We start from the raw sequence: 13507 nt of genomic DNA, 5'->3' as shown, positions 1-13507 counted from the left end.
AGGTACCAATTTCTTCCTCTCATAAGAACACTCTTCAGATTAATTTCTTTCTGGAAAAATGCTCCTTTCATAGACCTTCCAGGACTCTCTTCAGACCCAATGATAAGGAATATCACTGGTATCAGGGCACTGAGCCTTAAAATAGGTCTTTTTGCAGCTGCCCCTCATTAACTTTTGCTTGAGTGCTTGTTTCTGAACTAGCATCTTAAAAGTGACTATGCAGGTGCCCTTTGCTGTTTTACTTCAAAACACAAAGTTCATGCATTACTCTTCACGTGAATGTGGTACCTTAGTCCCTAAGTACTTTTTGTGGAATTAGTACTAACCATGAGCACTGCTACTTATTTTACTGTGGACTTTACACTGACTTTTAGCAGGGGTACTGCCTAATGAAATGTTGCATAGTCAATAATCACCAAATATATTGATTATTATTTGATTTCTTAAGTAGACCCACAAAATCCACTGCTATGCATTCAGAAGTGACCTCTATAGTTGGCAAAGATACCAGAGGGTTCTTAAATCCTGGTTTGGTGTTGTCCTGTTGCACTTTTGACAAACTGCACAAAAGTTCACTGTGTTCCTCATAATATAAGATCAATAAATTCTAGACAAATTTTTGCTTTTGTCTTGTCCATTCCTAAATGTCCATACAAAATTTCATTTCAAGTGTTCTAAAAGGTTTTAGCACTAATATCTTGCTCAGTATATTTCCTACTCTATGTTTGCACTGTATAACAGGTCCTCATGGTTCATAGTAGGGGTATGCCGTGGAGTTATTCGGATCTTTTGGTTCCCATTTACTCTCTCCCCGTTCTCTCTAGCTGTACCTATGATATTGTCTGACCACTGAGTTTTCTTGAAACTGACATGGCTTACCTGGAGGATAGCCAAGTCAGTACTTTCCTTAATATTCTGATATGAAATGGACATTATGGCCTACTTTTAAGCAAGTACAGGTATGAGGTTTTCCCTTCCTCTAGTTCATTTCCTGTAAAAGGGAACTCATGAAAATGTTTTTTCTAACTAGTTATACTGACTGCTCCCCTTATCTTCCTCAGAGGTGATTTTACCTGCCTTTCCCTTCATATCTTGTTTCTTATTCTTGCTGGCTTTCTGCTTTGATTTGCAGGGTAAAGCTTAAGACTCTGCTCAGGTTCCATTTTTGATTTTCCTGCAGTATAAGACTGACCGATCTGTCCCTTGCTCTGTTTGTATTTCTATTTCCCTTAGAGCATTCTTAGCTAAGGGGTCTTCTCTTTCAGGCTCTACATGCTCTGTTTATCACTTCAACCATTGTAATCCTTACATAAAATTCACAATCCCTGTCAGTTTATACACTGGCTTTTGCCAGTATTTTAACAGGAGTCATTTGACAATACTCAGTGTTAAATTTATCTAACTCATTTACCCAGAGCTAAATTTTAGTTCATTATATGCATTCTATTCTATTCCTATACCTTTCAATTTACTAGGGCTCTATACTTCTCTCAGTATATATGGATAAACATTTTCTCCATTTAACTTCCATAGTTCTGTAAAATGGGGAAAACCTTGGCCAGTTATTATATTATGAGACAGATTATGCACCAGAGCTACAGAATGTAAAAAGTTACCCAACAGGCTCTGCATTTCTACTTGTGTTACAGCAGAATTCCTCTTCTATCCATGTATATATATCACTTCAACGTTTTGCTTATCAGTTGTGCCATGCTTGCAGACATACTATAATTTAACCAGTGTAATCATATATCACAAATCAAACAATCCTAGTAAGTCTTTCTATTCGACTGCGATTGTACATTTCATAAGTTTGAAACTAGCATGATGATGGAAGGCAGATGCTATACTTCAAAAAATGAACAGTTCAGCATTGTCATACTCCATTTGTACAGTCTCAGGAAACCTTTGTTTAAAGAGAGCTACCAACTAAGATTAACAGTTTTACGGTAATATTATTGAGCTCATTAACAAGGCAATATTTTGCTACATGTCCTTTACAAGGACATTTAATACTAACAGCTCTAAATGATGACACTTCCTGGTTACAGGTAAAGAAGTGCATTTACATAATGGCTTATTACTAGTCCTTAGTGCATGTGTGTCTGGTTTACAACCTACAGCTTCACTAATTTCAAAATTGTTTAATGCAGCCACTAAGTGTTCAGATGACTAAGGCTTACTATGAGCTCCCACTTTTAACTTACAAGGCAGTTCCTTTTTACATTTATCTGCAGTCAAAAGTTCCAGAATTTTACTTACATTGTTTATATGAGGTTCTAGCCATAGTTTCAAAATTTGTTTTACCTCAATCACTTGTTATCTTACCAGTGTGTTTATACAAAATGTTTCTTTATAATACCTACAAAACTGTACTTTAGGTGAAGCCCCAGTTCTTGTTAAAATCCCTTTTTTTTAAATCCTCCTGGTAATGTAGATCAGAGCCTTCCAGATCCAGGTACATTTTCAGTACCTCTCCAGTTGGGAGAGATTATAGAATTCTGCCCCATGCGGGCTGGTGCCAGTTCTCCAGCTGCATAACTTTAAAAAACAGTTAGGTAAGCTTCCACAATATCCTCTGGTCCAAGATTTGTCAGGGTTGAGCTTGATCTACTGATCTTTTCACTTTCCATGAGGTAAATAAATGATTTATCAGGATGGACATCAGATGGCAAAGGGCTGAAAATATGCTTGCCAGTTCTCCCTCAAAGATTGCTGACCAGGCATCAGTCAACTATTTCTTGAAAATAGATTTTTGTCAGTTAATGCACCTCTCCTGAAATGCTGTAGTTAAGTTCTAAAAGGCTGCATTAGATAAGGAAGTCTTATTACAGTTTACCAGATTCATTCAATTTCTCTGTTTTCTGTGGCAGAACTTGATATTCGCAATATGTAGAAGAATGGACTCTTCACAGAGTAAGCTGCACTCAGAGTAGTTAGCAAGCTTCTCACACAGGGCACGGTCTTTTTTTTTATAAGATCTTCTTCTTCTTCTTTCGGCTTTTCCCACTTAGGGGTTGCCACAGCAGATCACCTGTCTGCTCATGATTGGCAGTGGAGTTTTAAGGTGTCGAGTTGCCAGCCCAGCACCTAACCTTCCACTGAAGGCACACACACACACACACATGCACACACGTCTAGGGCCAATTTAGAGTGCCCAATCCACCTACAGCATGTCTTTGGGATGTGGGAGGAAACTGGAGTACCTGGAGGAAACCCATGTGACCACAGGGAGGATATGCAGACTCTGCACAGAAGGCATACCAGCTGAGAATCGAACCAGAGAACCTCTTGCTGTGAGGCGGCAATGCTAACTGCTGCACCACCATGGCCACCCCCTTTTTTTGTAAAATAGTAATTTGATATTTTGAGGATTGATTCTAAAGGAAACAATTATTCAAATAAAGAAGGCAAATTTGGGAATGTCACAATATATGAAAGAATATTATCCACCAATGTAGCAACTTGTTTTCCTTGTAATAATTAGATCTGTTTCTGGAAACAGCTTTCCAGTCTGAAGATTGTAATTTATCTACAAAAATATTCAACGAAAATGGAAAATGCTGTTTACATAGGAAATTTGTTCTGCTTTACTTAGTTGCTATTATAGACAAACTCTTTCTGTAATCAATGCTTATACCCTGCAGGTTTCACACAAGTCAATAAACATACTGTAATTCTTTGAAATCAGATGTGGAATCTCCTTCACATAGTGCTCTGGCAAAATAGTTGGCCATAACAAAAGTACGTACAGAGGTCTCTCAGGACAGAATTAGTCTCCAGTATGCTACACTTTTATATTTAATTGCAGGCAAGGATAACCTTCCCTCTTGCAGTTTCTTACATGCAGGAATAAATCTGTCTTCTCCTCTAAAAAGTATCAGCTCCTTCCTCTCCTAGAATATCTTTCTGGATTACCTTCCTACTGGTAAATTCAGAGAGCTGATAGGACCCTTTGCAGATCCAAAGATCATGTTCCTCTCTAATAGCACAAAATTGAGCCTTAAATACAGCTGTTTGCTGATGCTCCTTATTAAATTTTACCTATCTACTTGTCTCTGAGCTAGCATCCTTAAAGAACAAACCACCATCAAAGTACAATATATGAGTATGTATGTATTTAGGTATATATGTATATACTTAGAGAGAGAGAGAGAGAGAGATAGGTTCATAGGTTCATAAGTAAGTACTAGGCTAGATGCCCTTATGTGTCATTTTAAGCCTAGCAAATTTCCCTTTCAAAGGTGAGAATCAAACCCTCTTTCTTGTGTTGTATAGCAATCTGACTACTCTGGTACTTACATCTCTTGAAAATAATTTAGTACACAAAATCACTTGTTTTTCCCTATAGTGGCTTAATAAATGTTCCTGTAAGTTCATCCAAACCGTGTATTTATTTTTTATTGATTTGGTATTATAGCCGCCTGAGTTAGGGCTATCAGAAATTTTATAACTATTTTTCAATCTCTCCTCTTGAAGAGGTTTACCCTCCATGTTAAATAAAGTAATGCTATTACCCTCTTCAAACATTACCCGAATGAATGTATGGATAATCATAAATAAATCCCAAGTCTGACCCCCACCACCCCTTATGGAAAAGGGGTAGCAAAAAGTATTCGCAGTAGCTAGACTACAAATGATTTGCCTGATCAACTGCCTAGCAAAAAGTTATGAATCAATGAAATGCATATATGCTATATATGCAACATTCTTATTTCACTGTTCCCTGCATCTTCATTTTTTACGCATTATTTAAGATGTCTAATTCACCATGACTTGCAACTGCGTTACTTATTCTGTTATTTTCATATGTTGGAGTTTATCTCCTTTTCTGGGGTGCAACTGAAAATGTGGACTTCTGAAATAAATACATACTGTACATAGCTAATGAATTAACTAACTAGTTAACTAGATCATTAGCTAAATACAAGAGGTGAAAATGAAAGTTGGGGAAGAGGGGATGCACAGTCAAAGGAGGACAGTAAAGGCATAATTTGAAAGGCAGCTAGCAATAGCGGAGGACTGGTAAAATGCAGAGATACTGAATGAATGTTTTGCTTCACTCATCACAAAGGTAAACAGGGGAATGGTGCCATGTTTGGAAGGGGGGAGGTAAGAGTTAGAAGACTAGCGGTCAACACATTGCCATAGGGATGAAAAGCAAAATGGGCTACTTCTAGTGTCTTAATGAGTCTGGCCAATGTTCTGGCACATCCCATGAGAGAATTGTTAGCAGATCACAGGCCTATGGAAAGTGCTTGATGGGTCAAAGATAGCAAATGTGGCAAGCTTGTATAATAGAGGGTAAGAAAAATCTAAATAAATAAAGTTCTGTCACCAGTAAAGTTAAGAAGACAATCCTGATAGAAAGGCTGTAGCTTTTATGGGTAACAACAATCTTCAGGAAAACAACAAACATGAGCTCATAGACAAAATGAGCTGTCAGTCAAACTGGATGAATTCTTATATCAGGGCTGCATGATAATTTAAGAGTGAGTACCGGCAGACATCAGCTATTTGGATGCTACCAATACCTTTGTGTTGCAGAAAACTTTAGGAGCTGGCGTAAGTCAAAGAATAATGAACTGGATTGTCTCATGGCTGAAGGGTGGGGCACAGAGGGTTGTAGTGAAAGGGACGGTGTTGAAAATAAGACAGGAGACTACTAGAATACAATATGAGTTAGACCTAAGTGCATTGAGCAATAACATCCTGGTGTGAATCATCATTTAAGGAGTGGAAATGATGCCAACAGAGAAAAGATCTGCAGGTGTTGACTACATCTGGGCTGTACCACTGTAGGCAGAGTGAAAAGGTAGTAGCATCAGCAAACAGAATGCTGGGATGTACTCTCAGGGGCTATTCTCCAGAAGCATAGGAGTAATGCTGCTCTGGCAGGCCCAAGTCTGACCATACTCTGAATATGTGGTACAGTTCTATATGTCATACAAGAAAAGACCACTGGGAGGAGTCTGAGCAAGATTACCATATGAGTACATTAGGTGGAGGTGAAATTATGTCTTCAGGGACTGAAGAAAGTCAAGATTTCCTCATTAATAACCAGAAGACATTGATCACAAGCTCATGTCAGTGAGATGAGGATAGGCATCTTGAATAGGAAGAACAGAGAGAGGATGAGGAGGCACAGGAAGCATATTGCAGGGATTATCCACTTCCTGAATCTCAGAAACTAATTCTTCACAGAGAAGACTGTTGACTCACTGAAGTGGATGCTGGAATTAATGTTTTAATGCGACTCCACAGGGGCATCTGAGAGAGTATGATACAGGTGGAGACATTTTAAGGAGGAAGGTAGGGAGAAAGGGGAAATAAAATGTTAAAAGGCAGGTGAGGTAGCTGTATTGTCTCTTTCTGTCATTAAACAAATGTTTTTTCTTCCCTATATGCTTTCTGTCTTTGTCCCTGTGAACAGTCACTCCCAGGTACAGAAAATTCATTCCCTGACTAAAAAGAATATCATAATCATCATCTTCATCTTCAACTCCCTTTTTCCCACTTTCTATGTGGGATCAGGTTGTCATGTCAGCTGTTCCCATCTCTCTCAGTTGGATGCCAGTGTCTTAACTGCTTCAATAGTCATGCCTGGACTGTTGTAGGTCTTCTGTCATGCAAGTCATCCACCTCTTTGATGAATGCTTTCATTTCCTCTTACCTTCTTCCTGTCTGTCCCAAAACTTTTTCAACAAATTGTCTTTTGCTTTCCTGCACATGCAGTTGAACCACTGTAATCTGTACTCTATGAACTTCTCTGCATTTGCAGCTACTTTGGCTTCTGTTCTGATGTTCTCATTTCTTCATCTATTGCACAGTGTGTACATCCCACCACTCATATTAGGCACTTCATGTCCATTACCTCTAGGTTCTTTAACTGCATTGCCTTCCCTGCCCAGGTTTTGTGCCATACAGAAGTACTGGTTGCATCACTGTTTTGTACACCTTACCTTTTGGCTTCCTTGGCATTCTTCACACTACCCCTTCACATTCTGTGCCAGTTGGCTGCAGTCCCTCTGATTGTAGCTTTGACTTCCTCATTCACACTCTCCTTCTCTTCAAACAACTCTTCAACTGTCTTATCTGTACTCATTTTCATCCAATTTGTCTTTAGTTTTGCATTATATTCCCCTATCATTTGCTGACATTCTTGTTCAGAGTCTGCTTGCAATGTCACACTGTTCTGCATGCAGCAACTTTGGAGATTTGCCCCTCAAAGAATTTCAGTTAGGATCAAAGTGAGAGTAGTTCTAACTGGGTGGTCATTCAGGAACCCATGAGTGTACATTTGCCTACAGTTGGCATCCTGGCAATGAGTATATTGTAATGGCTCTAACATGGCAACTGGCAGGGGGCCATAAGATCCATATCACCACAGGGGCCACAGTGCCTTTAACATGTGAAAGTCCACTTTCAGACACCCATGGTGAATGCTACCATCAGCCAGTGGCTTACTATGCCTAGCGTCTGCTTCCAGGCTGTTCATTTACATTGTTATCTCTCCTACTAGAATTTGTTAGAATGTAAAGCCTGTTAATTCCCACCATCCCCCAAGGATGTGCTTTCACATCCAACCTGCCAACTCTGTCAGGTGCTAAACTGCATTTGGCCTGAAGGTGCCACCAGAGCTGGCATGCTGTCAAACAAATGTAATACAATTTGCTGCAATGTAGTGCCAAGCAAGAAAAGTGAGAGATCATATTTTACCTAAATTATATTTTGATAAAGGGTAGCAAATTTGTGTAATTAAGAAGATATACGCTGCAATATACTTGCTATGTGAGAAACTCTAACTTCATTTTATGTAATTTTAAGTGCACACACACACACACACACACACACACACACACACACACACACACACACACACACACACACACACACACACTCTCACTGATAGACATGTTTAATCACTGCATCCACCATCACAATAAATACATCACAATTGTAAAGAAATTGATTATATTTGTGATACATATTCTAACACTGTACATAATCATCATAATCATCAACCCCCTTTTTTCCCATTTCCCACATGGGGTTGATGTGTCAGATCAATTGTTACCATTTCTTTCCATTCAGGGCTACTCTCTCACATTCTTTGACAGTCATGCCTGACTATCACAGGTCTTCTCTCACACAGTCAGTCCAACTCTGGTGGCATCAAGCAATAGCACTATACAGCAATGAACAAAACACTTTAATATACAACAAAGAACAAAATATATATAAATATATAACTGTATGTATGCATGCATTTTACATGAAGGGCTTTTCTCCCCCACCCCACTGACATGGGGGGTCCGCCTCTCACTTCCCCTTATTTATACATGCTAACTCCACAGTCGCACAATGGTGGCCAAAGTGATACATCTATACATTTGCTATAGGCAGCAGTATATGACTTTATTATAGCAGTAATTGATAAATGCACCACTCAACAATTCTCATAGCAAAATTTGCACTCACCTAAAGAAGCTTTCATATATATATATATATATATATATATATATATATATATATATATATATATATATCAGTAATTTATTGATTTTGTTTATTTGAATATTTGACTGGGAACAGATCACATTTTCAGCAGATGCCAGGGGGAATATGCTCCATTTTTACAGAATGAGTAGAAAGCAGTTATACAAGACTTACATAATAAGCATACATGCACACAGGCTAGCAATAATGTGACAGTTAATCAAAAAATAAGGAAAGTACATACATAGAATAATAAATAAACATACATAGAATTGTAATGATATGACACTTAATGAAAACATGACAATTAAGTGAAAAATACAATAAAATATTAACTAATATCAAGCTAGATTTATATATATATATATATATATATATATATATGATATATATATATATATGTGTATGTGTGTGTGTGTGTGCATATATATATATATATATATATATATATATATATATATATATGTGCATTTGTATGTATATATGAATACATGCATATATATCATACGTCATATATTTACATATAGAAAGACAGAATGAAAGAGAGATAGATAGATAGATAGATAGATAGATAGATAGATAGATAGATAGATAGATAGATAGATATATTCATACACATATAGAAAGACTGATCGTTAATATGCTGGTCTGAACTATATTGAAAATAAAACAAGGAACAACTTGTCCCTGAACAGTAATGCATACTACTAACTGTCCTAATAATTTGGTCTCTGTTATCCCTATACATGCATACCTGTATTATTTTGCAATAGACAAGGCAGAGTGGACAGACTACAGTCCAGTTCTAACTGAGAGGTAAGATTAGGGGGAATAATTGCTCTCCCTGTGATATAGCTCCAGCTCTGTGGAACCAAAATATACCAACTGCAGGGAGGAGGTTTTGATTCGACTTACCACTATACCTCTCCATCAACTTCCACAACTACTGTATGGGGCTATACTAAGAGATAATTGGTAAGCTTTCACACCTATGGTATGGGGCTATAGCAAGAGATATTGGGTGAGCTTCCAAACTTACAGTATGGAGCTATAATAACAGGGCTATAGCAAGAGATATTGAGCAAGCTTCTACACCTACAGTATGGGGCTATAATAGCGATATAACAAGATATATTGAGCAAGCTTCAATATCTACAGTATATGGTTATAATAACAGATATTGGGCACTTTCCCACATCTACAGTATGAGGCTATAACAGAAGATATTGGGCAAGCTTCCACACCTACAGTATGGGGCTATAACAAGAGATATTGGGCAAGCTTCCACACCTACAGTATGGGGCTATAATAAGAGATACTGGATTCATTCACATTCTACTCAGTATATATTACTAACTTAGATCTTTCCCACTATCTTTTAAAGTTTCATTTATGTGTTTTACACTAAATTAGGTTTTAAAAGTTGTTTTCTAGGAATCACTGATCTTACATATTTTCATCACTTTCATGAAGCACCTCTTTTTAGCAGCATAAAGGAAATAAAATATTAAATAAATAAATAAATATTACCTCCTTGGATTTCAAAGGCTCTCACCAAATGTGCCACCTCTTTCTGTATCCTAGCTTCCATGGATTTCTTACCCATACCAAAGTTTCTCAGTGCCATAAGGGAAAATCTCCTATGTTCTTTCCAGTATTGCTGAGCAGGGACCATGGCAATGCCTGAGAAAAGAAGCAGAAATTACACTTAACTGTTGGGAGTGGTGAACAAACACATTTGATTAGCATTATTTACCAAATGTAGCATTCACTGTAAATTATATGAATGTGTTGTTATAATGAAGTATAAAAACAGACAATTAAACAATAAAACATGCAAATGCACCCCTAATGGATATTCATGTAAAGGCAATAAAACATTCCATAACCTGCATAAATGACTAATAAACCAAACTATCTCGTACCAAGTCTAAGCAGTTTTAGGACGTTCTTCCAAACAAACTTATAATATTAAAATAAAAAAAAAAAACAAGTACAAATCCATATGAAGATATGTTTTGATGGATATTAAAGGCTAAAAGAATATTGTCAAAATAGTTTCAGTACTCTATCTACTGGTAAAACCCATTATTACACTTATTGTGGAAGAGAGGTGAAGAAGAGAGTACAGGCAGGGTGGAGTGGGTGGAGAAGAGTGTCAGGAGTGATTTGTGACAGACGAGTACCAGTAAGAGTGCAAAGGAAGGTCTACAAAAGGGTAGTAAGACCAGCTATGTTATATGGGTTGGAGACAGTGGCATTGACAAAAAGGCAGGAGTCAGAGCTGGATGTGGCAGAATTAAAGATGTTAAGATTTCCACTGGGTGTGACGAGGGTAGACAGGATTAGGAATAAGTATATTAGAGGGTCAGCCCAGGTTGGACAGTTTGGAGACAAAGCCAGAGAGGCAAGATTACGTTGGTTTGGACATGTGCTGAGGAGGGATGCTGGGTATATTGGGAAAAGGATGCTAAGGATGAAGCTGCCAGGTAAGAGGAAAATAGGAAGGCCTAAGATAAGGTTTATGGATGTGGTTAGAGAGGACATGCAGGTGGCTGGTGTGACAGAGCAAGATGCAGAGGACAGGAAGAAATGGAAAGAGGTGATCTGCTGTGGCAACCCCTAACCTGGAAAAGCTGAAAGAAGAAGAAGATTAATCACTAAAAACATTGTACTATGATCAAAAATTGATACCAATAAGATGAAGACATAAAAAGGGAAAAAATGTTAAATTCCAAGGGGAACAGCTTATTTTTCAAACTGTACAATGCTCACAGGTTATTATAATTTAGCTGCTCTAAGTTTGAGAAGTAGAGCTAAGGAGATGTTATCACTAAGACCAGGAGGCACGTTGGCTTGCAATGTAGCTTGCCACCACAGCTCCCTACACTTAATTTTTTTCTCCCAAGGCCCTTTATAAGCATCTTTTTTAACCTCTTCTAGTATGAAAAATATAAAACTTGCATTTAGACATGCCTTAGTGTTTTTAAATAGAGCATTATTGTCATTATTAGTACAGATGTCATAATAATGCTCATAAATTCTTTTCTTAAACTTGCACTCTGTCTTACCCACATAAAAGGCATCTCAATGATCACAAAGAACAAGGTATACTAAGCCTTGAGAGTTACAACTGGAAAACATCTACCCTCAATTGTTCTATCCCTGCTGGGAAGAAAAACACTCTCTTTATGCCAAATACAGCAACACTGGGTACAGGCCCTACATTTATATGTGCCCTTCCTTTTGGCCTGGCTCCCTAATCTGTAGTCTTTATGCTTTTCAAGTAAATTTTTTCAAATTCTGAGCCTTCTTATAGATAACTTTAACTGAGTGCTTAAGGATAGCCACAATATCTGTCAACCCTAAAAACCTTTCCCATTCCATTTGAAGAATGTTTTTAACCTTAAACACATTTCCATTATATTCTGTAACAAAGGCCCTGTTGTATACTTCCTTCTGATTGATGTCATCATTACCCATAGAAACATTACCTGGCATATTTTCACCAAGTGTGGGTTTAAATTTGTCCTTTCCCCCTCTGCTACTTCACATTTAACATCCTGAATCAAAACAGCAGGATAACCTCTCTCTCTAAAAAGATTGTCCAATGTTCTACATTCATCCTCAAAATCAAGATCTGTCGAAGTCATTCAGCTAGCTCTAACAAATTGTCCTTTCAGAATACTTTTTTTCTGAACAAATGGATGGGCACTTGTGAAATGTAAATAGCAATTCAAATAGGTTTCTTTCCTGTGAATTCTAGATTTAAAACCCTTCCCTTTTTTGTAGATCGCTACATCCAAATATTTTAACATGTCATAAGAGTAGTTGTAGGTGAAATTTAAAAATGTGGTAGTTTCACCTATATAAGAAATTAATTATTTTAGTTAGTCCATTGAACCTGTCCAAAAGATACAAATGTCATCCATGTGTAAGTAGAATGAAAAATGCATTTCTCTTCCTAGATGGCTAATACAATTATGCATCATTTGCAAAGTTATCTATAAGAAGGTTCAGAATTTGAACAATTTACTTGAAAAGCATAAAGACTACATATTAGGGATCCAGGCCAAAAGGAAGGGCACATATAAATGTGGGGTTTGTGTCCAATGTTGCTATATTTGACATAACGAGAGTGATTTTCTTCCCAGCAGGGATAGAACAATTGAGGGTAGATGTTTTTCCAATAGCGACTCTGAAGGTTTATCATTGCAAAGCATTTTATGTGTGTAAAACAGAGCACAAGCTTAAGAAAATAATTTATGAGCATTATTATGACATTCGTACTAATTACTATTAATGACAATAATACTCTATTTAAACAAAGTTTATATTTTTCGTACTGGAAGAGGTTAAAAAAGATGTTTATGGAGGGCCTTGGGAGGAAAAAAAATAGTATAGGGAGCTGTGGTGGCAAGTTACATTGCAAGTACTCAAACTTAGAGCAGCTAACTTATAATAATCTGTGAGCATTGTACAGTTTGAAAAATAAGCTGTTCCCCTTGGAATTTAATATGTTTTACCTTTTTATGGATTTATCTTATTGGTATCAATTTTTGATAATAGGACAATGTTTATAGTGATTAATATCATTGTAAAAATGGCTTTTACCAATAGATGGAGAACTGGAACTATTTTTGACAATGTTCTTTTAGCCTTTAATATCCATCAGAAAATATCTTCATATACATTTGTACTTGTTTTTTTATTTTATTTTAATATTATAAGTTTGTTTGGAAGAACATCCTACAACTGTTTAGACTTGGTACAAGATAGTTTGGTTTATTAGTCGTTTATGCAGATTATGGAATGTTTTATTGCCTTTACATGAATATTCATTAGGGGTGCATTTGCATGTTTTATTGTTTAATTGTTTAATTGCATTGCTCAATTATATAAGAGGGGGTTTCTTTCACTTATTTGTGCATCTGATGAAGTCTAGTATTAATAGGCAAATATGTGGTGATTTTGTTAAGCATTTATGACTTGTTCTATTTAATAAAGA

General features: G+C 36.9%; 1 protein-coding gene across 1 annotated transcript in view; it reads right to left on the bottom strand.

Annotated features, from left to right (window-relative positions):
- Nucleotides 1-13507, bottom strand: part of LOC122808562 (cytochrome P450 2F2-like) — a 1017871-nt gene that overhangs the window by 735990 nt on the left and 268374 nt on the right. Inside the window, exon 4 of the mRNA XM_044079518.1 lies at nt 10030-10182. Coding sequence (XP_043935453.1) covers nt 10030-10182 — 153 coding nt within the window. The remainder of the gene's footprint in view (nt 1-10029; nt 10183-13507) is intronic.

The sequence above is a fragment of the Protopterus annectens genome, chromosome 8.part0, assembly GCF_019279795.1.
Source record: "Protopterus annectens isolate FY-2018-M chromosome 8.part0, PAN1.0, whole genome shotgun sequence".
Taxonomy (NCBI): Eukaryota; Metazoa; Chordata; order Ceratodontiformes; family Protopteridae; genus Protopterus; species Protopterus annectens.
The sequence above is the reverse complement of the archived record's forward strand: the minus strand, read 5'-3'. Positions and strand labels throughout refer to the sequence as shown.